The sequence below is a fragment of the Xiphophorus hellerii genome, chromosome 13 (assembly GCF_003331165.1).
Source record: "Xiphophorus hellerii strain 12219 chromosome 13, Xiphophorus_hellerii-4.1, whole genome shotgun sequence".
In the NCBI taxonomy this organism is placed as follows: domain Eukaryota; kingdom Metazoa; phylum Chordata; class Actinopteri; order Cyprinodontiformes; family Poeciliidae; genus Xiphophorus; species Xiphophorus hellerii.
In genome coordinates, this window is record NC_045684.1 from 10,206,801 (window position 1) to 10,233,340 (window position 26,540).

Consider the following 26,540-nt stretch of genomic DNA (forward strand, 5'->3'; position numbering starts at 1 on the left):
CAGCGTTTTCAGCAATCATATTAGTCGTTTTACTGATCAGTGCTACATGGCAGCTTTGAAACTCTCCTTGATATACCTCTAAAACTATCAAAATCACCTAATTTAAGTCAGTTTTAGTCACAATTATTAAACTGTACTTGTGTCAGGTGTCTTATTAACGTAAACTAATAACAATAATAGCTATTTTTATTATTAGTATTATTATGTTAGTAGTGTATCACTATTATGTTCATTTGTTGGTTTTGTGGTTGCAAGTAGTTCAGAGTCTTAACACTGCTAAAGACAATTAAAAGTCATTCTTCAAATAACTTATAATAGTGAAGCTGTAGTTACTTTGACTATTTTGTTTTCTCTAAAGTATGTTAGAGAAACCATACTCTAATATACTTTAGGGTATGTTAGAGTGTGTTTATTGTTGTTTTTCAGATATTAATTGAGTTATTACACCAGACTTTTCTTATCAAGCAGGCTAAAATAAAACCGATGTTATAAAAAAATCAAATGATGGCCCAATCTAAATTAGATTAAGAACAAACAAAAAAAAAGGTTATTGCCATATGCAAGTCTGGAAGAAGTTATCAATTAATTTAAATGACTTTGGGACTCCAGTAATCTATATTTGGATGATGACTTTTCCGAAGCCACTCACAACATGGCGGCAACGTTTACTTACAGTTCGGACGCTCACGTAGCATCTAGTTGTTCTATGTTTATGTGTGCGTCAGCACGCCTGAAAGCTGGGGTCCCCGCCCCATTTTTCTCTCCCAGTCCATTGATTTTAAAATCGCTGATCAGAAATCAGCAGGCGTGCTCTTAATTTACGGCCTCGCCACGGAAGAAGCGTCGCTCGGAAACAGATTCAAAGTCAGTTTTACTGGCGAATCGCCGGTGGCTTGTTATTCCCGGTCACGAGACGGTACTTCCTGCGAGAACGAGGCCGAAAAGTAAACAGAAATCGAGGTGGAAGCATTTTTCCCCCCCCGTGTAGCTTTGAAATGTGCAAATGTAGCTGGTCAGCAAGTGTCTCCTAGCGTTTGTTCCGTTCAAGAAAACCAACCACGGCGGGCTGAAACGGACGGGAAGACACCGAGGTGAGTTGTTGTAAAGTTTTAACCGTACCGGTGTGAGTTTTTGCCTTTGTGTTTGGTTTCCAGGAGATAAGTTTCACATTAGCTAAAGGTGGCTAGCAGTCGAGTGGTTAAGCTAGCTTTGCTAAAACAAAGGAGTTAAAATGGATATTATTTACGTTTTATTTGAACCAGTTGTGTCTATTAAAGGAACCAGCATGAAATGGATTGATTTAAAATAGGTTTCACAAATTAATAAGTATTTTACAGCTTTTAAAAATCCGCCCAACTATGATGATGGCTAGCCGTGTTGTTTCAAAGCAACTAACTAGACTAGATGCCATTATGTTACATTATAACACAGCTTGTTTTATACTGGCAAGTTTCTATTGTTAGAAATTATGTTTTAATCTGAGCTGAATAAAACTCGCTGAAGTTTCAGTAGAGAGAAATTAAACTGAATGCATTTTAGAAGGTTTTATTCTCAATGGGCTGAAATAGGATTGGAGATTCACAGATTTTGTTCTGGTCGACCAATAATTTCAGCCATTTGTGATTCTGCTCTGTAAAAGATCAATAATTAACACCGATACTCTAGAACGAATTTCTAAATTATTATAAAATTGTAGCAGAGTAAAACAAAATGTCTATATTTTCTCAAGAATGGTCCAAACTTAAAGACCTGTGTTGAGCGTATTGCTGAAAATGTATTGATTAGAGATCAATAACTTTTTGAGTTATCTTCACTCTCAGAAATGTAGAATTGTTCATAATAATAAAAATAAAGCCTTTATAAATTTACCCAAACCATTTCTTGTACAATGTTATTGCATATTTGGTTTTTCTCTGGGTACCTCACATATTAAATGTCAGATTACATCTGTTTAGCAAAGTGAAATAGCTCTTAACCAACCTAACATGGGGGTGCATTAATTATTAGACATAAAACCAAGTTTTTGTACAGCAGAGTGTGATTATGATCAAGAAAATAGCTTTGAACCGTCAGTTATCAGACAGAAATCACCCTCCTTCAAGTACAAATTGACGTATGGTTGGTGTAAATCTTTCTGCAGCAGGTGGTTGTATCTGTTTTTCTGCAAAATGGCCAAAAAATACATAAAAACACAAATTGAAGAAGTGAATTAATCAACACCCTCATGAGAAAGGTCAGACTGAGACACAGCATCTCTTTCGAGGAACTATTTCCTCGAAACTATGACAGCATGATCCCAAACCAAAACAGTTTCCTAAACATGAGGGAAAACAAACATTTGCTAAATGTAATGCGATATTTATAAATATACCTTCTAACGTCCTGTGAAATTACCAATAAAAGAAGTACATGCAGTTTTAAGAACTGTTGTAAATATTGAAAGGTGGGATTTTTTTTAAATCCCACCTTTCAATATTTCAATATTAAGAAAAATTTTTACTCGTGTGACAATTTATTCAATGCCACAAGATCTATTCTGGATAAATAACTCAAAAAGAAACATTCCATGCTATTGAAATGTAAGAATAGATGAGAAACAAAGTCACAGGAGCCGTTTCTGAAGCTTTGGGAAAACCACAGTGAGAGTCATTTTCCACAAATGGAGAAAACCTGGAACAGTAGTGAACCTTTCCAGGAACGTCCTGCTTTCCAAAATTACTCCAAGAACAAATCCATGAGTCATCCAAGAGGTCACCAAAAAAAAAAAAGAAACAGAATAACTGCAGGCTTCACATGATACAGATGATGTAACACAGATGGACTAAATCAAAACATCCGTTGAAGATTTCTGAAAGTATCTTGTTGTAGAAATTATCTACAACAAGCTGAAATTATACAACTCTGGAAAAAATAAAGAGCCACTGCACCGACCCCCATTAAAACCTCCTGGTTATTCCACCAAATATTGATTTCTGAACTCTTCCTGAGTTAAAACATGAGTTTTATTGTTTCTAAATGAATATTAACTTGTTTCCTTTGCATTATTTGAGGTCTGAAAGCTCTGCATCTTTTTTGCTTCTCATTTTCTGCGAATAAAAACTCCATTTTTGCTTGGGATTTCAGAGACATGTTGTCAGTAGTTCATAGAATAAAAGAACAATGTTCATTTTACTCAAACTTACCCCTATAAAAAGTAAAATCAGAGAAACCGATGCTATTTGAGTCTATATGCTCAAGTTAACGATTAATCATTTACTAAATTAATTGGCAATTATTTTAATAATCACGACTAATCCAATTAATCGTTGCAGACCTAGTTAAAAAGGTTTAATTATTCTGGAAACTTAGTGGAGTTTATTTCGGGCTCAAACTGTGAGAACAATTCTTCCCAGATTCTTTATTTTTATTTAATTTCTGCTTCTTTTCTTCTGATCTGCATCACTCAGAGTCTGTTGGCCAGACGACATGGAGACTGTGTGTTTCCGGCTACCGGGACACGGGGACACGACCCTGAAGCACATGAACTCCCTCCGGTCCCGCCAACATTTCTGCGACATCACCATCGTTGCCAGCAACAACCAGACCTTCAAAGGTCATAAGGTCGTGCTGGCGGCCTGCTCGCCCTTCCTGAGGGATCAGTTTCTCCTCAACCCCTCACCCAGGCTTCAGGTGGGTGAGATTAAACACACGCCACCTTCCTAGCTGCTGTTTTGCAATGTAAATCATATTTTTAATGCTTTCTCCAGGTGTCGATGCTGTACAGCTCCTCGGTCGTGTGCGACTTGCTGCAGTCGTGCTACACCGGCATGTTGCAGTTCAGTCCTGAGGAGATCGTCAACTACCTGACTGCTGCTAGCTACTTCCAGATGGAGCACATCGTGGAGCGCTGCAGAGCCGCGCTGGAGAGATACGTGCAACTAAAGAACCCCAATCTGCTGAAAGTCAGTCCCACAGTTGATTCATTTAAACCACGTTAATGTGTCGTCTGCCTTTCCTCTCACTATGAAGAAGTAAAACTGTGCATTTTTCCTCCTTCTCCTTTCTATTTTTAGATGGCTGAGGAGGACGGTCAGGTCAGACCGGTTATTCTCAGTGCCAACGTTCATTCAGTTGCTTCACCTCTGACCACTCAGCCCTCCCCCATCGAGCAGCACAGCCCTGCAGTCATCACACTGGAGGAAGAAGGCAGCGAAACATCTGTTCAGCACGCCGGCGACAGCCCCGTGCTGGATGAGCCCGACGCCAAGGTGATTTTCACACCTCACATGCTAACAAGACGCACTAAATGCTCCTGTTATGTCAACATGTGCAGCTCAGCGTGTAATGTTTAGTGTTTGCTCTTAAGTATCCTCACTGATGCAAACGGATGAATTAATGCTGTAAAACTGCAATAATCTGTTTCAAACTTTAATTACTTTTAGTGAATTTGATCAAACTAAAATAAAGTTCAGAACCGACTTTATGGGCTTCAGAAACGGCTGCTTTTCTGAAATTCATAAGAAGAGAAAACTGAAACAAGTCCAGAAGAGCGCTAACAGACTAGTTAAACGATTAATCGTGATTAATTGATTATTTAAACAATCGTAAACTACTTTAGTAGTTGATTAATTATTAACTGGAGTATATAGACTTATAGACTCAGAGCCCTAATTAAGCTAAAACTATGCAAAAAATCAGTCAAGTTTATTGGTGTAGCACATTTCAAAGTGCTTAACATCATAAAAATACAAAGAACACAGTCAATAATTAAAACATTAAATTTTTCCAAGTGCCATTAGTACACATAAAAATGTTCAATTTGAACCACTATAAATTCAAATAATTTAGAATCAAAAAATTTATAATTAATTCAAATTAATATTTCAACATTTATTATTATAATTATTATGATAACTTATTAATAAATGATTAATTCAAATAATCTATAATTATTTGAATTTGAGTTTAATTTTCTGCTAAAGTTACATTATTAATTTTTGTGTGCTTTTTAAAATATCTTTTTAAAGATATTTACAGACCAAAAAAAACCTTATTTGTCTGTGAATATGTTCTGCCAAAAACTTCCATAGTTTTAGCTGAAGCTGGTTTAAATTCTGTAAAGCAAATAAAACTGTTTTGTCCTACAAAATATCAAACAAATGATCAAGCGTACACTAAAGCAAATCTGTTACTGCATTTTATCCAGTAAAATGTTTATTTTCTGATTTTAAAACATTATTTTAAATGTTCATTTGCATTTTTAATATTGTATAAAAAAGGCTGACGTGGTTAAACAAAAAATTTGCTTTTTTTAAATCTGATTAATCATTAGAAAATAATCCTTAAAATAAAACATTGTTAGCTACAGCCCTAATAGAGACAAAAAATAAAACTCCCTCCAGCATTTATTTAACTTATTTCGGTGAAGAACTGGGATGTGACTCTGTGTTGACCAATATTTATTCCTTAAATAAATTGTTAATAGCATCTGGAGCTAAAATCTGTCTCCGTTTCCAGCATAGCATTTGAAAACCTGCATAAAACCGCAGGTCTGTTCTTCTGTTTCATGCACCGTTAAGCAGCATGTGAAAGATCTGCTTTCTCAGGACATTACAGGAAGCTGAATTCAGTTTCACTATCCTCTGCTAGACTTGTTGTGTGAGAAAATCCCCCAAATAGAACCTGTTTGACAACATGAAGTAGGCCTAACAAGCCTAAAAACCGACGCATCACACTGAAACTCAACAACTTGGTCATTAACGTCTGAATAAAAAAAACCATTTCAGAGCCATTTCCAAGTCTGTGGGTTCTGGAAAACCACAGAGATCCATTATCCACTAATGTGGAAAACATGGACCGGTGGTGAGTCCCAGGAGTGGCCGCCCGACTAAAATTACTCCAGAGAGCCCTGCTGACTCACTGAGGAAGTCAAACCTACCCAGACTGCAGGGCTGTCTGGGTAATAATAATAATAATCAAATTATTTCTGTAATTTGATTATTCTGACGAGTAATCATATTTTAAAAAATTGGCACAGTCTACACATTCTTCATTTAAATACATTAAAAGATGGAAATAAATAATTTTTGATTAAGAAAAGAAATATTTGACTGTAAAATGCAATAACGTAACTTTCCTTTGAGTTTGCACATGTGTCAAACTCAAGGCCTGTGGGCCAAATCTGGCCCACCGTAGCTTTTTATATGGCCCTGTAGATCAAATCAAATCAATGCAGTTTTTATCTGCTTACTACCAAATTATATCAATCAGTCCCTCCAGTTTCTTCATGTGAAACCAATAAACTTCTGCACCTTTTTACACTAATACATAATAGGGAGTTTATTGCAGATTTTTCTCAAAAATTGTCAAAAACGTTCTTACTTGTACTCAACAGCTGCCTCAGCCTTAATTCATGTCAAATTATAGTCCATAATCCATACAGCGAGTAATAAAGTCGCATTCACCGTCATAAATGAGTGCAAATATTTCCAAATTAATACCATAAACACTTTTTTATTGCAAAAAAATCACAAAATGAATCATGAAATACTCAAGGGACTGAAGAGATGTTCAGTAATATTATTTAATTTTAAGAATTCATTGATATTTTAACAATTGGTGAACAGGTTTTATCAATACATTCTGGCCCTTTAAGAGCATTCATGATCCTGATTTGGCCCAAAGTGAAAGTGAGTTTGACACTCCTGCTTTAGTGAATTTGAACCGTGTGAAGCTAAAGCTATGCCGCCTGAGGAATTTTGAGTATAACATATTTACAAAGTTTTGTCTTGAAATATGACAAAACTAACTTACAAGTAACTTTTCAGCAAGATGTAAGAGCTTGTTTTAAGTCAATAATCCCTTAATATTGATTTTTAAAAAGTACTAGTTCCACTGGCAGATTATTGAACTTATAAAAAATATATTTTTTCCATTTTATAAGTGGAATAATCTGCCAATGGAACTAGAACCTTTTCATCAATATTAAGGAATTATTTACTTAAAACAAGCTCCTATATCTTGCTGAAAAGTTATTTGTAAGTTAGTTGTCATATTTTAAGTGTAGTAAGATATTTGCAGTTGAAACTAAATCAGAATTACTTGGTAACATTTTGTGTTTTTGCAGTGAAGTCATTTTTAAAAATTGTTTTGCAGGTAAATGCGATGGGTGAGGAGGATGAGAACCGGCCGGAGGACTACAGCGTTTACAGAGTGTACATCCCAGAGGAAGAGCTGGCGAACCAAGACAGGGAGGCGGACAAGGGAGACTCTGCCGATGTTCCTCAGGATCTGTGTTACCCAGAAACCAACAGGATTTTCATAGCAGGAGACGGCAGCGAATGCGACTTGGACTCTGCTGAGGATCTGAGTTTCGGGGGCCTCAGAGCGTTCAGGCGAAGACTGTCCGAGCCGAAAATCAGCCGCGGCAGAGGGAGAGGCAGGGGAAGGGGATTCAAGAAACGAAAGTGGGGATCATCCCAAGAGAAAAGGTCGCCGACTTTAGCTCACCGTCAGGATCTGTGGTACACCGCCGCTGCTGGACTGGGAGGGGGCTTTGCCCTGGACTTCAGCCAGGAGGATCTGAAGACCGCAGCAAATTATTTTGTTGATTTCCCCCGGTTGGACTTTGCTTTGGGCAGCGTTCACGGTGAAAAGGTCTCCCCCATTAATCAGTTCTCCCTGGAAGAATCTGGCTCCGGCGAAGGGAGTTCAGGGTTGAACGCTGTCGGCACAAACGAAGGAGGGGACGAGTCCGTCGCCGTGGTGGGCTCCACTTCCAGCGTGACGGGGCCTGTAATTTGCGAGCACTGTGGCCTCACTTTCCCCTCAGCGCACTCCCTGGCCGTCCACTCCCGTTCCACCCACCTCCTGTACGTCTGCCCCTGCTGCGGGAAGCACTTCCACCACTCCAGCAACCTCACCCGACACATGGCCGTGCACCGAGGGGCCGCCAAGGCCCACCAGTGCCCCCTGTGCTACAAGACGTTCACCCAGAAGTCCACGCTGATAGACCACATGAACCTCCACAGCGGGGAGCGGCCGCATAGATGCGCCTACTGTCATGCCCGCTTCGCCCACAAGCCCGCCTTACGACGCCACCTGAAGGAGCAGCACGGGAAAACCACGGGGCAGAACTCCCTGCACGAGCAGGAGGAGCGGGCGAGAGAAACTGCACTAAGAGAGCCGGAGGAAGAACAGGAATGCCTGGTTACTGAACAAACTGAGCAAGTGTCATGAGCAAAAACATACACTTTCCCATGTTCTGTTAAACCCAAACTTCAGTGTATTTTGTCACAGTTTTTTGTGATGGGCCAACACAAGGTGGTGTACAATTGTGAGGTAGGAGGGAAAATTCCACTTTTTACAAATAAAAAGATGAATTATATGGCATGCATTTGTATTCTAGCAAGGGCTGGACAATACATCAATAATAATATATATCGTGAAAGATACGTGATCAATATCAATAAATAATACGTCTGATAGAACAGTCAATAATTTTACTGAACTCAAATCCAGAACCACATGGCATTCTGGGGGACGAAAAGAGGAAAGCTAAACCACCTAAGCTAGGTTGGCGACATCAACTAACTCACTCACTGTTTGGTTACCTAGCAACAACCTGTTGCTAGGTAGCTTAAGATTTCACCAGGTGCCTCATAACTGCTTAAAAATTAAAAACTGAGGTGTGGAATGAAACTTTGGCTAAAATAGGAAAGGCCATGCCACCAGTTCAAACTACTCAATAATTATTGATATAGACCGATATTAAACACATATCATTAGACGTTTTTCAACCATATCGCCCAGATCCGGTAGAATTTCTACCAGCCAATCAGAGAACAGAAGAAGTTGTGAACGATGACGTCGATTTTTCTGCGCTGTCTTGGTAGTCTGCTTGTAGTTTTAGCAATGGCGGCGCTGGGAGTGAACGAAGCCGTTCAGTCCATGTTGGCCGTGCTTCAAAAATACTGAATTCATATTAACAGCCGTTTTGTTCGGCTTTGCGCTTCTCTCTTTGCAGTGCAGGATCAAACTAGGGCATGACGTACGTCACGGCCGAACGTTGGCATTGGGTAAAATTTAAAACTTCCAAGAGTCAAAGCGTAGAGAAAGGGGTTTTACATAGTACATTTATGTTAATATGTTTATATTATTTCAATTAGGGCTGGACTATATGACCTAAAATAAATGTTATTCTATATTAAGCCGTTCATTAGCTGCTCATCTTCCTCCTCAACCACCGCCACCATTTCCACATTTGAAATTTCCTCCATTTTTTTTTTTTTCAACCTCACCGTCTCTTTCGCTTCTTCTTCTGGATGGGGTGGAGTCACGTGACTACTGAATGTACACGTAGCGCGGCGTCTTAAAGGAACACGAGCATAGCTTACTAAAAAGACACGTTTTTTTAAAAATACCGATATGTGCAAAATGACGTCGGTCATTGTCATAAATTTCGGTGTTAATTTTTTGGTTTGTCACCTTAGCCAATCGTTGTTAGATGCTCACCGTCCAATCTTACTGAGCTCGAACAATTTTGCTAAGAAAAACGGGCATATTTCTTCTTTTAGTCATTCAAATATATACACACATTTCAGATTTCCATTAAAACATCCTGCTTTGTGTTGGTTTATTACATCAAAATCTCCTAAAATACACAGAGATTTATAGTTTTAACTTTAATGTGAAAATGGTTCAAGGGAAATGAATTGTGAAGCCTTCATGCTCATCATTTTACAGCAGTCTGCTGGATCTGCTTTTCAAAGGGTCATGGTGACGTTACTGATCTTAAAGTGCTAAAAATATTAAAATGCCTTCATATGTTTACTGCCAAACCACGTGTCTAGTGTGAAGATAAATGGACAGTAAACAAGCAATATAAATGGTTGTAGCTAGTAGCTGTTAAACTGCATCTGAGTAAACTGGACCAGTGGATATTATGTGAAACTCCCTGAAGCCAAAGACGATTATTCTACCAGTACTTTTTTTTTAACATATCTGAAATTGTTGTGAACTATTTTCTCCTTTGGGTTTGAGTGAGATATTTTGTAATGTGTCATGTAACAAAAAAAATGAGAGAAAATTACTAACATGTCTTGTTTTTATGTAGATATTTGTACTGTAATGGTAAATCAGTGATTCTAATTTCAATCTGTTCATCTGCTGCACACAGAAGGTTGATTAAAACGCATCAATGATCCGAATATCGGTTTGAAATGAAGCGAGCTGCACAGGTAATAAACTTGGAGAGCACTCAGGAACGATTTAAGTTTGGTTATTTTCACAGTCGATGAAGGACGCTTATTTAATTTTGAAGATTTGTAGTACAATTTAAAAATATATATATTTAAGGTTTGATGCGTAACATTTAAGCCTAAAAGTCCAAATAAATACAACATAAAATACTGTTTTCAGTTGCATAGAGTTGAAAGAAAACAAGACTGCATCTCAATTATTTTACATTGTATATCTATTTAAAATTTTAAGTTTATAAATTTTCAGACTTATTTCTTCACGATTTATGGCAGATTTTTCTCAAACGGTCAGACTTTAAATGAAGATGAGATTTTATTCTGTATTGTCTGAAAATTTGTTCAACTCATTCCTCCATCCTTCTGTCAAATTCCTAATAAAGCCGTGAAGTTTTATATTTTCACTTTTAAAAATGATCGGAGGAGTCCAGAAGAGTTCAGGATTTTGCCAGGAAAGATGTGCAGAAACCTTATAAATCCCAGTTTTGTGGAATTCCACTTGAGAATGTGATTTATTCAATTCAACGAAAAACAATTCCATGATACAGGCCAGCTTCTCATTAAAACAAAACAAAAAAAAAACTTCTTTTATTCCAGGAAGTCTTCACTGTAGACCACCTGGTTCCTCTTATCCCTGTACGAGCCTTTGGTGCTGTTCTGCACAGCTGGAAGATTTTAAAAAAAGAAAGAAAATGGAAGAGTTTCGTTGTGTTTGTACTGTACATTTACACGGAAATTGCAAATGTTTTCTCTGACAACGGCACAGTTTGAGAACGGGTTCTTAATGAACAAGAGAAGAAGAGTTTACCGAGGGAGGCCCACACTGATTTTCCGGTGGCAGCGTCCAGCATGGGCTGCTTCCTGGCAATGCTGACTCTGATATGAACGTCTCCCACCACAGCTCCATTCAACTGTTGGGGGGAAAAAAACACAAACAGGCAAAATAATTAACAGTTTGATGGAAAGATTTTTTTAAATTTTTTTTTAAATTTTTTTTTTCTCCAAAGAGTTTTTGCGGCGCTAGCGGCTCGTATTTTTTCGACAGTAGGCAGACAGGAAGGAGGGGGGAAGACATGCGGTAAAGGTCGTCGGGACCGGGAGTCGAACCCGCGACGTCCGCGTCGAGGACTAAGGCCTCCAAACGTGGGGCGTGCTAACCCCCTGCACCACCACAGCACGCCCCTTGATGGAAAGATTTAACCTGAAGACAAAGATTTAGAAATTTTGCGATTCAACCTTTACTTTTTAATAAAAGGACATTTGGAAAAATTATGTTTTTGTGTTTGCTGCTAATGGAAAAGAGACTCAAGTTTCAACATACAGACACAACATTGATTTAGTTTAGGGACATTGTTATGCCCCTGATCTGTGAAAAATGTTTCACAAATCAGATTTAAGTCACATTAAACTTGGGTTTTATCAATTAATAGTGTTTGGGTTTTAAGATTTAATTTTTGAAAAATGGGGTTTTTTTCTCCACCAATTCTTTCTTTGGTTTTCCATAGTTAAGTGTGATGTCAGTGCGTCCAGAGCCGCCACCTTTTGTTGACATACGTGTTTTATGGTTTATTTTTCTTTGAACTTTGAATTTAAGTCACCTCTACAAAGTGATATTAAGGCCAGGCTGTGATTTTTTAAATTTAATTACAAGAATAAAGTCATAATGTTACAAGAATACAGCCATACGACAATAAAATCAAAATAATATGAGAATAACATTGTAATATTACCAGAATACAGTCATAATTTTATAAGAACTCAAACATGAAAGAAAACAAATAAAATTAAATGTGGAATATTCAGGATCTTGTGAAGCTTTACCTTGGTATAAGTTACTACTTAATAGAAATATAGATTTTTTAAATACATCAGAATCAAATTATTATCAATAGCAGGAGTTTCAAATGGTTGTGCAAACAACTGTGTCTATTTTGAAGAGAAACAACATGGATGGTGATGGTCATGTCACATCTTGATAACTAGAAGTTTTTACCTCATCCAAACAACTTTTTGAAGCAAATTTAAGATGTTTTTTCATGTAAAAATGAAACTTTTTTCAGCAAATATGATTATGTTCTTGCAATTAAACACAACTTTTCATAGCCTGCTCCTAATTCTCTGTCATACAACACAAAGAAAGGATGATTGAAATAAAAGCCACGTTTTGAAAATAATGTCTGCACTATTTTTTTTAGAAAAGGAAGGAAAAAAATTGAAAATCAAATCTGGTATGACAAAAAGCAGATTTCCCCCTGCTTACATATAACACAACTTTTCATTAAAAGTGATCAAGTTATGGACTGAAAATAAGTGGAAAGCCTCCATAAAATGTAAAAAACAGCATAGTGCCAACCTCAGCTACAGCCTGGTCTGCAGACTCCATCTTCTCAAACGTGATAAATGCACAACTGCAAAGAGAAACATGAGGAAGAGTTCAAGTGCATATAATAAGGAGGATGCATCGGGAATGAAGAATGTCGGGATAATGGTTAGCTTAACAGAGTACTGGTTCCATACTTGCGCGGGTTGTCCATTGAGAGGTCGATGATGTTCCCATGATGGGAGAAGGCCGAGCGCAGGCTGTCCTCCACCAGGCCGGAGCCGTAAACATACACCGTGTTCCCCTTACGCACACCTCTGCGCTCCGGGTACGAGTCCGATCCTGAAAGGAAAGAAAGAAAAAAAAAAAACAAGAATCAAAACCACACTTCTCAGTAAACCATTTGCATCTTTTCTAATTTCAGTTTATCTATAAACTGAGTACATAATAAGGCTTTTTGAAGAAAGTGTGCTCTATGAGGGATAGAGGAGAATATTTTTGTTTACAACAGAACTTCAAAACATGTGGACTTGCAATCTTTGTTGCAAAACCACAAATGCTTAAAGGACTACTTGGATTTAGTGGCTATGCTACTTCAAGTGTCATGCATTAAACTTCTGTTTTACAATATTGTCTTTGCCATCTTGGATGGACTTTGACTCTCCACAACTAAAATGTTTCTTATGGGCAGAAGTAAAAAAGTTCAGAGGGAGACGTGAAGATGTGTGAAAAACGAACAGAGTAGAGAGGAAAATGTGTTAATATTAAGTAGCCCTGGGTGGAAAGATTGTACAAGTATGAAAAGTGAACTTCTGCTAATTTAGCTGAGATGATTGCAGCAACAATTTAGATGATTTTTGATAAGGCTGTTGCAAGAAGCAATTAATAAATTGATAACTAAAATGAGCTCAATTTTTATTCAGATGACTAATATTTCTGAAGGGCACTTTTCTCTACATACATATCATAATCCATTGTATTTAAGGTTTTGGTTGTATGGCTTTTAATTTTTGTTGTTCATGGTTGTTAAACATTTTTTTATAAAACAAAGTCTATTGGTCTTTGAGAGCGCGAACGTACATCATCATACGACCACATTACTTGAAAATGGTCTCAAAGCAATAATATTATTGTTTATAGCAATAATTATTGAGACTATTTATTGTCCAGCATAATGTATCACCGTTACAAAGCTACTTCTTGATTCACTATGTTACCAAAAGTAATCAAATAATTTTTTTAATGAATTTAGGTGCTCTAATCTCTTCCATGTATAAAATCCAGCATCAAGACAAAGAGACTGTTTCTACAAATATTTGGGTCGCTCTCAGGAGAGATAAGTCAGTTTAAAGATGCAACAATTTGATGCATCCTAAATGCACAAAGGAGTGTTTTCTGAGATCCTTCCCCATTCATATATTCTGTGAAATCTATTTGTATTTGTTGGTTTTATTGTAATGCTTTCAATGTGTAATAAAATATTTTAAAAAGTAAATAAATAAAAAACATTATGAAAATCTACTTACTTCTGAAAGGTGTGTCTCTGTCTCTGTCCCGCTCCCTGTCCTGGTCTCTGTCTCTCTCTCTGCTTCGTTCTCTGTGTCTTTCTCTTTCTCGTTCTCTTTCTCTTTCCCTGTCTCTGTCTCTGTCCCGGCCTCTGTCTCTATCCTGTTCCCGTTCCCGGTCTCGATCCCGATCTCTGTCTCTTTCCCACTCCCTGTCTATGTCTCTGTCCCTTTCTCGGTCCACATCACGGCTGGACGACAAGCCGCCTCCTTCTTCTTCATCCCGGTATCGGTCGCTTGAACTAACGAAGCTGCAGGGACGCAAAAAGACACTGTGTTAGACCCTTAGAGGGACACTTTGAGGATTTGTTTAGGTTCGGGTTTTTACCTTTCATACAGACTCTTCATTTGACCTCTCTTTCCAGACTAGAACAAATGACACAAAGAAACTTCAGAATAGAAAGCAGATCATTTACCGGTATTTGAAAATGTATACAGTGAACCCTCGTTTTTCGCGGGGGTTGTGTTCCGAAAAGAACCCGTGATAGGCGAAATCCGTGAAGTAGTTACCTTTATTTTTTTACAATTATTATACAGCATAATTAAATACTCTACATTGAAATCAAAGAACAAAACCTGTTTTCAGGCCCAAGCATTTTTTTAAATAAATAGAAAGCTTTCTTACAAATAACTACAGTAAAATAATCATTGTAATCATCAATACGAAGAACAGTAGGACAAATTGTGACTCGTGTATTTCACTGTTCCTCTGACTGTGACGCTGCGGCCTGACTCCGCTCTCTAGTGTCTTTTTCTCCTGAAGCCTGTGGTGCAGGTGTGTTCTTTCGAAAGAAGAACATAGTTATCGGTGGTTGTTGTTGCTCTTTTTTTCTTCTGGGCAAAAACTTTTACCAAAATTTGCTAAGCTGTATTACGTATATTTAAATACCGTAACGTTATTGGCACACAGGTAGAGAAGAAGCGCGGAGACTGTTTAGCCAATCAGGACGCAGAGCACAATGCACTGTGAAAAAAAAACTGCACAAAAAACTCCGCGAAGCAGCGAGGCCGTGAAAGGTGAACCGCGTTATAGCGAGAGTTCACTGTACATAAATAACCTAAAATCTCATTTATACCTCATGTGGATCATCATCTATAGAGACACTCCTTTGGAAGGGTAGGAAGGCAGGAGCCGGACCTTTTTCTGGGTCCTGAGGAAGTGGAATAATAAAAGAAGAAAACAGGCAGAAAAGGAGATAAGCTGCATGTTCCTTCATCAAAACCAATTAATATACAGATTAGTTGGGCTGAAATGATTATTTGGATTAATCAGCTATAGAAATAATTGTCAACTAAATTAGTAATTGATTAATCATTAACTGGAATATGCAGATTCAAATAAGGCAATTCGCTGAAAAAACTTCTTCAGAGGAGTAATTAAGCCAAAACTATATATATATAAAAAAAGTACTTGTAATTGTCTGTAAATCTGTTTTACTATGAATTCCTTAATTGTCCGTTTTAGTTTCACCTGTTTCAGATTTACTCTGCTATGTTACTGCATTTTAGGCAATAAAATAAAATGCTTATTTTCTTATTTAAAAAAGAAATTAGCTATATATTTTTATTTGGATTTTTCCATGTGTTTCTAAGATTGTATAAAAAGGCTTAAGTGGTTAAATGAAAAATCTGTGAGTTGTGCCATTTTTTTTTTATCCAATTAATTGATTAGTCATCAAGATAATCTGTAGATTAATCAATTACTGAAATAACCATTAATTCGTATTACACACAGTGGCTCATTTATTACACAGGACTGAGGAATACTATTTACTCACAGATTTTCAGATCATCCAACTAATTTAAATAACAGACAATGGTGATCAAAGTGACAAAAAAGCAAAACAGAGGAAATCTGTATTTTCTGGGGTCCAAATCATTTTCCACTGCCCTGTATTTAATGATACGGTACCTTAAGTTTGATTTCTAGCATTCGGGAGCGTTTGAAGCCGGAGTTCTTGGTCTCTGATTTAATGGCGCTGATGGCGCCTGACTTGATGAGCATCTTAGCTTGCTCTGTCGCTGTTGCGGTATCAACAACAGGCTGATCCGACAGCGCTGCAAAACAAAATAGTGAAATATTTAAAATAAAAACCAACCTAGTGTTTATATAAATAAATGCTAATTGATTAGCATTAAAAATATACATTTTCTCTAATTTATCTCAGCACTTGACTAAACACAATCAAAGCAAAAGAAAAAACGGTATCCTAGATAAGATATGCCCACCTTTCTAGGCAGTTCAACAAATGTGTATTTTATAAGCTTGCTTAGGATGTCACAATGGCTTGCTGTTATTGTCACAGTTCTTAAAATTATCAGATTTTGCATTAATTCGACCCCGTCTTACTTATACATATATTTATTTCCGTACACATGTAAAATATCTTCACCAATAGCAAAGTGGAGCCACAGTCAAATTCCTCGTTTTGGTGCAAAAACCTTCACTAGTAATAAATCTATTAAAAATCAATCCAATCACTTACTCCGTTTCAAGCCACTCTGGTTTGTTTGGTTGGTTGAACTCTGCTTCTTCAGTGCAAGAAGTGCCTTTTTCTGAAATTACAGCAGTTAAAACACTTTGTTTACTGATGTTGTAGCAGTATACCCTGTTAGCAACTACACAAGAAAATCTGACATATCTATAGATCACTTTTTTGATACACTGAAATTTCCCCGAAGAAATTTTATGCTATTCTATTCATTCACTCATCCACAAACACTATTAATATTTAGTATGAATCATTTCAGCCTTTTGTAGAGCAAAATTAGGTGAGCATTTGAGCCTTTAAGCGATATTTATCATGATAACGGATATAAAAGGAAACAATTCAAACCAGGAGATTACCTTTTTCTTAAGTTTAGCATACTTCTTCTGTAGAGACTCCTCTTCCTCCGTTAGTGAGTTCGGAAACAACACCATCACAGCAACAGCTACAGCACTAATAAAAGCAAAAAGAGGCAAGAAGGAGCATTAAAGCAGAGTTTTTATTGTCAACCACCGTTAGCCGTCTGATTTAACAAGCCAGAAACGGCAGGGTAACTAATTTCCAGAGACTACATGTGGTAAACAAAACAACAAATAGCAAAAACAGAGTTCCTCTATTAGTGCAGCCCAAAGCATGAATTATTTTATTCTAAAATAGTATTGGTAATTACTCACCACCTTCTCTGGAAGTCAAACGGCTCAAACAAAAACACCGACGCGTAGATATTACGTAAGCACGTATTTTTTATTTCTTTAAAAAAAAAATCCAAACAAAATATACATATAATTATTGTTGAATATTACCAATTTCATGGAAATATATTCCTACACGTATTTTGTTTTGGCACATTTTTAGTTTTGTTATTTATTATTCTTTTTGCGTTAGCTTCAAATGCTAGCTACTTCCGCTTTGGAGTTCCGGGCAACTTCCGCAGCGACAGCAGGGCAGGACAGGGCAGAGCTTCATGGTGGCAAGTTCCAGTCTGTTGATGAAAGACCATGGACAGAATACGTACGTTGTGTTTCAGCGGAAGATCAGCATATCCTTGAAATACTCCTAAATAACTTAAATGTGTTTCAGTTTGCTTTCTTGCATGCGGAACTGGTGAAGGTTTCAGTTAAACTACTACTTCGATCAACACCAGATCAAATGTGCAATTAACTTTACTGATCTGATGTCTGTAGCAGGACCTGGTTTCTCGGTGCACTTCATCTGTTAAAGCAACATTCATGTCTGATGGATCGATTTTTCTAACTACGTGAGGTTTACATGTGTGAATAAATTGTTGCTGGTTTCTGTAGTGTGGTTTATGTGTACGGTATAAAATTAGAACCACTGGAGGAAAAAAATAAATAACGTTAATCCCGTAATTCTAAAAATAAAATAAAAAAAGTCTGAATTTTCAGTGTAATCTCAGAATTCTGACTTTAATCTCAACATTCAGAAAAGAAAATCTGACGTTAATCTCAGAATTGGGAGAAAAAAATCAGAATGAGATTAACCACCGGGGGATTGTATAGGGGTTTTACATATCAAAAGATTAATTTATTTTCTGTTCAGCCAGTATTGTTTTCTCACGACCCACCTCTTTTGGAAATGCAACTTCTACTTTGTGAATTTTTTCAACTCTTCTGACATTAATCTCAGAAATAGGAGAAAAAAGTCAGAATGAGTAGAACTAACTGAAGAGTCTTCTCCTTTGCATTAAAGTCATAATTCAAAATTGTATTTCAGGATTGTGAGATTAAAATTTTAATTTTTGTTAAGACGCTAATCCTCTACCAAAGATGTCTGTTAAAGAGCCTCTGTGTTGTTTTGAGTGCAGATGTACCCCCTGTCGGCCCCATGGACCTGCCGCTGTCCCTGCTGGAGATGGGACGCTCAGGAAGGTTTGAGCTCATCACACACCCGCTGCCTGACCAGCCTTTGCCTCCCCAGAGCACGGTCAGTACAGGGCAGGTTTACTGTTTACAATAATTAAATCTCACAAGCTTGACACATCTAACGCAACTATTTTCTGTTGTTCCTCTTCTTTTAATTGAAATCTTTACCAAATCAACCATAACAACAAAATTCCACCCTGCCTATTTCAGAAGAGAGATTTGTAGTGGGGGGAACATATATTGTACAATATGACTATTTTACATTAACTGTGAACGAAGATCAAGCATTTCTGCTGCCTGCTGCGGACCACTGTTAAGCTGGATATTTGTTTTATCTGATGTAGAATTACCAGCATTTCAAGACAAAAAAAAACTTGACTGTCAAGTATGAGTTAGTGTTGCTGCTCCAGGACCTAGACAAGTTATCAAAATCAACCTCAACTCCATTTCTCTACAGAAAAAAAATTGGCGGAGAAAATACGGCTATCAGTTTGTGACTTTAAGCTTGAGTGAACTTGTATTGTGCTGCAGGACAATAATGCAGTACACAATCAGGAAGAAAGTTTAGGTTTAGCCAAAGACTTGAACCTGATTGAGATGTGATGGCAGGCCCTAAACCAGGCTGTTTGTGCCCGTAAACCCTCCAGTGTAGCTGAATTAAAACAATTCAGGATTAAAATTTCTCCATAAAATTGTAAAATTCCTACTATCAGTTATCGAAAACGCTTGATTGAAGTTGCTGTCGCCAAAGGTGGCCCAACTGCCTGTTATGTTTATGGGGAAATTATAGTTTCTCACAAGGTCATGTTGGTCCAAACCCTTAATGAAGGAAATGTTTTCCTTAATGAAGGGAATTATCAGAAATTTCTTTACTATAGTTATATTATACAGTGAAATATTTAAGTGTTGTAAAAAAGCCATTTCCGAAGAAATTTTACAGCACGGCAGAAGTTATAATTTTTCCTTTGACTTCATTATTTTTCTCCTATTGTCTTTGAATAAATGTTGTATTTTGCTATTTTTGTCTGTTCTCACTCATCTCTCCTCCAGATTAATTTAATCTAGAGCTGGACAATAAATCAGTAACAACATATATCATGACAGACATGTGATCAGCATTAATGGATAATATATCAGAACAGAATATTTCATAAGTTCGCTGAACTCCGATCCAGAACCGCAAAGCTTTCTGTGTGGAGGTTGAGAAACTTTAGCTTTAGCTTCTCACCCTCTCACTTTGGTGGAATCAACTGACTCACTCAGTCTGTGGTTACCTAGCAACTCACTCATTCTATGGTTACCTAGCAACGACCTGCTGAGTAACATGTGCAGTCACAGTTTCTTAACTGCTAAAAAAATTAAAAACAACAGTATGAAGAGAAAACTGTGGATAAAACAGGAAAGGTTATGCCACCAGTTTGGTAGTATTTTAGATATTTAAAACAAAAAAATAAATATCAATGTAAACCAGTATGAAACACGACTATTGTGATATGGTTTTCGGCCTTATCGTCCAGTCCAAATCTTATTGATTAATAAATGTGGAAAAGACCCTAATATTTCTAATCTTATCCCGTCCTCCACAGCTTCCCCATGGACTCCCACCCACCAGCCTGGGCCTGGAGAGAGAAGTGGAGAAACGGTTTCTGCAGGATCCAGCCTGGCTGCCCATCCATGACACAGACTTTGCCTTTCAGAAGTTTCTCAAGTATACCACACTGTTTATTATCTTGATGTCATTATTGACAGCCCATTATGAACACATAAGACTTACCATTTCACAAATAAAAGATGTACAATCACTATCATAGTAAATTTATGATATCTTGAAGAAGATGTGATATTTTCTTTGTTTTTCTCCCCAGGGTGACTGAAAGGAAGGTTAATGTCGACTCTTTGCTCAGCTGCGCCCCGTCTCTGCTTCACTCTGGGCTCTCAGTCGTCAGAGATCCAACCACAGGGATGCTGCTGGACTTCACAGAGGTGACACTTTCTCTTCTTTAAACCAATAAACCACTCAGTCTCTGCAGAGCTGTTGTGTAAAACTGCTGCATTAATGCTTAAACCAGCTCCATCTCAGTAAATAAACCAATATCTGTATTTTTTTGGCTTGTTTTTTAGGTTTTACTTGAAAACACTGGCCTGTCGGCCAAAAACTCGCTGTCACTGCAGCGTCAGCCTGGGCCTCCTTCTGAAAGCCTTCGGGGAAGCAACACTAACTACCCCTTCCTCCCCGGTTAGAGATATTGATATATTGATCCAGAACTTCCTTTCTGCTGTGATGTGTGGACAGGATTGTCCAGAGGTTTTAAACTCGTCTCTAATTTCTTTATGCTCTGATCTGAGCAGAGTTTCTTGCAATCTGGTGGTAAAATATTTCTAATATTTCTTTCAGCATGTCATGACAGCTATGATACTGTCATACAGCAACTGACCCCTACTCCAGAGGCCTATCGTGATAAATTGTCCCAGAAATGATTGCAATAAATGATAGTATTGTTGTTTTGAGACCATTTTAAAGTAACATATTGATAATAATTGCACAATAATGTAAGTTTGTCCTCTCAAAGACTAACATAGTTAAAATTTAGTAAAGAACACTTAACACTAGAACTGGATGACATTTTAAATATGCAAAATAAAACACAATGACCAAACATAAATAAAACATAAAATAAAAAACACACACAACCGAAGCCATAAATAAAATGTATTATGAAATCTCTTTAAACAAAACTTCCCTTGAAAAAATAGAATCAGAATGAAAAGTGCCAAGTTTTAATTTATTATGAGATTAATTGCTTATTGCGACAAGCTTACTACTGGAAATCTTTCCTTTCCACAGCATCACCATCTATAAAGACTCTTTATAATATGAGTTGCAGCAATATTTAGTTTCCATTTTGATTAAATAAAGTATTATTTAACATAATTGAATGAAATTGAACAAACAAGACTTTTGTACAGAAAGTTAAAATACTGTAAAGATGTTGGTATATAATTTGGGATGACCTTATCAACCAATCTTACAGTAGGTTTTAAAGTAAAACATATTTTGGTAAAGTCTAAATAAGGTCGAAGAAAAAGGTTAACCTGAAAATTGAGCTTGCAGACCTGCTGGTTGAAGCCACTTTAAACATTTACCAGAAGGTCTGAATCCTGTGAAGCACGATATTAAGAAGAAATATTATTTTTGTAGAGTTTTGCTTAAAGCAGCTTATCAATCTTTAATTGTTGATTTTTCACAGGAGGAATGGAGGAACTCACTCTGGACCAAATTAAGACGAGATCTGAGCAGGAGGAGGAAATAAACTTTGAGAAAGGTTTGTTTTTTTTCTGTTTTGAGAGTATAAGTTTGTAAATCACCGCCACAAAGGAAATAACATTTCATGTTATTGTTTACCTCAGATTTACTAAAAATCCCTCCTGGACTCAAAGCCGGGATGGATTTCTCTGACAAAGGTTTGGTTCAAGACATTTAAAAAATATATAAATTTGCTCTTAAAACTTTGAGATAATTTATTCACTGGTTCCTGCTTTTTTATTTGCTCTGTGAAGTTGCCAAAATAGCAAAACCAGAGGTGAACCTCATGTCTCTGCTGTCCACACTGGAAGACATTCCTGATCTTCAGCCTGAAGCAGAGGAGAAGGAGGATGACAAAGCAGGACAAGAGGCCGTCAACATTCCCAGGACTAACAGCCTGGAAGACCTGGGAATAAAGGTGTTTCTTTTAATATCACCACCACTACTGCTACTACTATTATTATTACTACTATTAAATCTAGCCTGGATGACATTGGACATCAAAAACTTCATTTTAATTGTACTTCTCCTTCTCCTTCTACTGTTAACGCTGCTAGGGGTATTGAAAATTTCGTCACTTACGATTAATTGGCGATTAATTGTTTATTAGATTAAAATTAGTTCCAATAAATTAAGTGACAGTCCTCTTAGACCTTCTTTGAGTGTTGTAGTTTGGCCGCCATCCAGAAGAGGGCGCCTCTGGTCATGCTTAAGCCGAGCCTTAGGTACAGATTTAAAGATGGCGACCGTACGAGAATGGGGAAAAGAAACGGTCCAAACAGAGTACGATGTGGGAAGCAAAATACACTTTATGCGGTTCTGTTTTGAAATATCATCATTTATTTTAATACTCAGCAACTTAAGAGGTTCCGGGTTTGTTACAGTATATTTTATGAAAATGTCAGAGTTTAACAATGTGAGAAAACCACAATTTTCGAACATGTATGGAAAAGACTGGTTAGCATCTCGTCTTTTGTAGGTTTTTATTGCTGCTCCGATGTAAGGGGAAACGCTGCTTACAACGTATTGATATAAATCATGTGGTGTGAATTCAGGCAAAGTCGGTAATTTAATCAACATGTCAGGATGGAGGAGGTACGGGTCGGTTTATAAGCTAGCTGTTTCCAACTTTTGTAAATACCGCAGTTTGTATATATGAGGCCCAACCAGGTCTGTTAAGTTCACAGACAAATTAGCTTGACTCGAATAAGTAGAATCAGTGAATAAACTGACAAAAACAACTTGGGAAAACAATTTCAGTCGCTCTGTTCAAAACTAGCGTCCCTCACTTCCAATGTCCGTCATGGTGCCTCCAATGATTAATGATTAGCTGAGGTATGATCAATAGTTTTTTCAAGTCAGAGGACTCCAAACTCTTTATGCTACAGTCATTCATACACACATTCATCTGCAGTAGGAATCCGACACACTTCAAGTGAACATTTTTAAGTACTGACAAAATATTTTTTTAGATTAAAAAAATATTTTATATATAATCAGACAGAAAATGCATCATAATCAACTCTTTGAAACAAATGAACTGGAATTAAATCTTTTTCTCCCCAGAATAATAACTGTGTAATGTTTTAATCTCACTATAATGTCTTAATGCATCACATCAAATTGGTAAACAAAAGTATGGCATAAATTGGACTTATTCTTGCGGTAATTAATCACTTTAAAACAAAAGCTTTTAATAAATCCATTTTTTTTTGTCCGTCTTCAGGATGCAGAGTCTTCTTGTTCCCAAACAGAGGCAGGAAAAACAGACAAGTCAAAGCCAAAAGAGAACCCAGAGGAGAAAAAGAAATGGGCCATCCCTGTGGACATTCTGTCACCCTGCGAGGATTTCTACAAACGCATCCCAAACCCGGCATTCAAGGTGGCGACTCGAATATGATTCATTTCTGAATTACCTCTGTCTGGCTGTGATGGAGCATCCGCTGGTGCCTGACTCTCTGCCTTCCTCCGTTTCAGTGGCCCTTTGAGTTGGACACTTTCCAGAAGCAGGCTGTGCTGAGGCTGGAGGCCCACGACTCCGTTTTTGTAGCCGCTCACACGTCGGCCGGCAAAACGGTGGTGGCTGAGTACGCCATCGCTCTGTCCCAGAAACACATGACAAGGTGAGAAACTGTTGGTGCAGCTTAATTACTGCCTGCCTAAAGGAGAAGGAGGAATATGTGAGACATAATGGCTGCGATTTAACAGGAGTATTGATTTAAAAGCTGTGTGGAATGAAATAATTAATTAGAATACCAATAATAATCCAAAAGGCAATGTGCATATATGGATTCACAAAGAGATTATCTACAACAAGCTGAAATTACACAGCTCTGGAAAAAATGAAGAGCCCATTGCACTGAACCCCATTAAAACCTCCTGGTTTTTCCACCAAATGTTGATTTCTGAACTCTTCCTGAGTTAAAACATTAGTTTTGTTGTTTCTAAATGAATATTAACTTGTTTTCTTTGCATTATTTGAGGTCTGAAAGCTCTGCATGTCTTTTGTTATTTTGACCATTTCTCATTTTCTGCAAATAAATAAAAAAAATTTTTTTATTTATTTGCAGACATGTTTGTCAGTAGTTCATAGAGTAGAAGAACAATGTTCATTTTACTCAAACATAAACGTATAAAAAGTATATAGGTATATGACCGTTTATAATTTTAAGCAATCTCTTATTTTTCCAGAGCTGTATGTATACACTAATTGATTAAATAAAAACAAATTAGTTTTAGACAGAGGAGTGGAAAAGATGAAATAAAACTCAATATGTTGGGAGTTTATGGGACTTAATTGCAGATTAAATGGATAACAATTTCTGCAGCAAGTTTATCTGGATTTCTAATTATCTCACTTGTTTTCTGCAATTTAAATCTGTTTAGTGGGGATTTATAAATATTACCAAGAGATTAACATAATTCGTTAAAAACCCACTTCTCGTGAACCATAGATCTCAAGTCACTGTTGATTCCATCGAAGCGTTTCTGACTCCACCACTAGATGGCGCTGAAACAGAACAATCAAAATATGAATAAAGGTTTTAATGTACTGAATTTATCTGTATCATCTGTCATTGTTGGTGCATTATTTATTTACTAGGGCTGCATGATACAAGAAAATCTTTCAATGGGGGTAATATTCATAAGTGTTGCAATATATGTCTGTTTCCTCCTTTCCTTTCTGTCCCACACAAGATATAATTTTACAGAAAACTATACCAACTATTTTTGTTCAGATTCTAGTGCAAATATCTTAGTACAGTAGGTAACTTTTCAGAAAAATAGAAGCCTGTTTTAAGTAAAAAATCCCATAATATTGATCTTATAAGAAGACATATTTGCACTAGAAACTAGACCAAAAATACTTGGTAAGATTTTGTGTTTTTGCAGTGTATTTGTGCTTCCAGGACTACACACTGCTATTGTGATGTACTCATGATATATTGTGCAGACCTATTATTTATCAAACACAATATTGATAAAATATGTTGTTCATGATAATTTGATAAAAAATATTTTGTTAACTCCTTTTCTAATCCAGCTTTAGTTATAAAGAATTTTAAATTAAGACCAAAGTGTGGCACAGAAAACATTTTAAACTCACCAAATGCCTTTATAAAGACACAAAAACATAAAATACAGAGATGTTAGTACTACTAATGATCCTAATTCAACCTGTTTGGACCTCTGGGTTTTTCTAGGACCATCTACACGTCTCCCATCAAAGCTCTGTCCAATCAGAAATTCAGAGACTTTAAAAACACTTTTGGGGACGTGGGACTCCTGACCGGAGACGTCCAGCTCAGTCCCGAGTCTTCCTGTCTCATCATGACCACAGAGATCCTCAGGTATCTTCATGTTGAGTATTTTGCTTTCAAAGTGATGAATAAAACGTCTACATTGACTTATCTTGCTGCTTTCTTTGAGGTCGATGTTGTACAACGGCTCAGAGGTCATCAGAGACCTGGAGTGGGTCATCTTCGATGAGGTCCACTATATTAATGATGCTGAGGTCAGGAAATCTCCTTGGAGACTTTATTTCCTCTGCTTCCTCTGTGAGAATAGCAGTTTTTCTTCTGTGTGCCTCAGAGAGGGGTGGTTTGGGAGGAAGTGCTGATCATGCTTCCAGATCACGTCAGCATCATCCTGCTCAGCGCCACGGTGCCGAATGCTTTGGAGTTCAGCGAGTGGATCGGGTAACTTCTGTTGCTGCATTTAACAATTATTTTAGTAATCAATAATTAGGTTGACCAATGGTGAACCCTCTGAGTAGTGGCCAGCTTACTAACATTATAAATGTTTGGCTCGTTGAGCAGGTTACAAACACACAACGTAGGGCTGCAACTAATGATTATTTTAGTGACTGATTATCCTATCGAATATTCTGACGATTAATCGATAAACCGGACAAAAAAGTTGATACATTCTGCAGATGTTTCATTTACTACTTAAGTCTTTTTGATACGATATTAGAAATACATTAAATGTGCAAATAAAAAAATAATTTAGTTCCCTTTTAAAATAATATAAATAAGAATAGATACATTTTGTAGTCTAAAATACAATAACAGACTATTTTTTAGTGTATGCTTGATCATTTGTAGATAAATTTACAAATTTTTGCTTTTACCAATTAATAATTTGATGGCAAAAGATTCTTAAAAGGACATTTTGATTTTTACACCACTTGAGCTACGTGAAGCTAAAACTGTGCCATGTTAGGAGTTTTGGGTAGAACATA

General features: G+C 37.0%; 3 protein-coding genes across 4 annotated transcripts in view; 2 read left to right on the forward strand and 1 right to left on the reverse strand.

Annotated features, from left to right (window-relative positions):
* The first annotated feature begins 761 nt into the window (after positions 1-761).
* On the forward strand, positions 762-10,244 carry LOC116731478 (zinc finger and BTB domain-containing protein 12). Its single transcript, XM_032581241.1, has 5 exons — positions 762-1,091; positions 3,447-3,669; positions 3,747-3,941; positions 4,053-4,247; positions 7,135-10,244. Exons 2-5 carry the CDS (start codon positions 3,466-3,468, stop codon positions 8,215-8,217), a joined length of 1,677 nt encoding a protein of 558 aa, XP_032437132.1. The 5' UTR covers positions 762-1,091; positions 3,447-3,465; the 3' UTR covers positions 8,218-10,244.
* Positions 10,245-10,712: 468 nt separating this feature from the next.
* On the reverse strand, positions 10,713-17,337 carry nelfe (negative elongation factor complex member E). Of its 2 annotated transcripts, XM_032581242.1 has the most exons (11): positions 17,284-17,337; positions 16,969-17,062; positions 16,607-16,676; positions 16,033-16,178; positions 15,197-15,271; positions 14,449-14,486; positions 14,082-14,371; positions 12,753-12,897; positions 12,589-12,643; positions 11,044-11,146; positions 10,713-10,900 (listed from the first exon to the last, which is right to left on the reverse strand). In XM_032581242.1, exons 2-11 carry the CDS (start codon positions 17,041-17,043, stop codon positions 10,824-10,826), a joined length of 1,074 nt encoding a protein of 357 aa, XP_032437133.1. In that variant the 5' UTR covers positions 17,044-17,062; positions 17,284-17,337; the 3' UTR covers positions 10,713-10,823. The 2 variants fall into 2 exon arrangements, with proteins under 2 accessions (XP_032437133.1, XP_032437134.1); XM_032581243.1 differs by lacking the exons at positions 10,713-10,900; positions 11,044-11,146 and adding an exon at positions 11,332-11,436.
* A 270-nt stretch (positions 17,338-17,607) lies between these two features.
* The window catches only part of skic2 (SKI2 subunit of superkiller complex), a 30,104-nt gene continuing 21,171 nt past the window's right edge, over positions 17,608-26,540 (forward strand). Inside the window, exons 1-13 of the mRNA XM_032581233.1 lie at positions 17,608-17,620; positions 18,435-18,553; positions 20,079-20,200; positions 20,358-20,475; positions 20,614-20,728; positions 21,741-21,815; positions 21,901-21,954; positions 22,051-22,214; positions 23,523-23,678; positions 23,774-23,919; positions 25,501-25,647; positions 25,727-25,811; positions 25,889-25,995. Of these exons, the coding sequence (XP_032437124.1) occupies positions 17,608-17,620; positions 18,435-18,553; positions 20,079-20,200; positions 20,358-20,475; positions 20,614-20,728; positions 21,741-21,815; positions 21,901-21,954; positions 22,051-22,214; positions 23,523-23,678; positions 23,774-23,919; positions 25,501-25,647; positions 25,727-25,811; positions 25,889-25,995 (1,421 nt within the window). The remainder of the gene's footprint in view (positions 17,621-18,434; positions 18,554-20,078; positions 20,201-20,357; positions 20,476-20,613; positions 20,729-21,740; positions 21,816-21,900; positions 21,955-22,050; positions 22,215-23,522; positions 23,679-23,773; positions 23,920-25,500; positions 25,648-25,726; positions 25,812-25,888; positions 25,996-26,540) is intronic.

Coding starts and splice junctions, on each gene's coding strand:
- LOC116731478 (XM_032581241.1), top strand. CDS start 3,466: ATGGAGACTGTGTGTTTCCGGCTACCGGGACACGGGGACACGACCCTG. Junction 3,942..4,052: donor AGAACCCCAATCTGCTGAAA/GTCAGTCCCACA, acceptor TTCTATTTTTAG/ATGGCTGAGGAGGACGGTCA. Junction 4,248..7,134: donor TGGATGAGCCCGACGCCAAG/GTGATTTTCACA, acceptor ATTGTTTTGCAG/GTAAATGCGATGGGTGAGGA.
- nelfe (XM_032581242.1), bottom strand. CDS start 17,043: ATGGTGTTGTTTCCGAACTCACTAACGGAGGAAGAGGAGTCTCTACAG. Junction 14,372..14,448: donor ATGAAGAGTCTGTATGAAAG/GTAAAAACCCGA, acceptor GCGTCCCTGCAG/CTTCGTTAGTTCAAGCGACC. Junction 12,898..14,081: donor CAGAGACACACCTTTCAGAA/GTAAGTAGATTT, acceptor CTTTCCTTTCAG/GATCGGACTCGTACCCGGAG.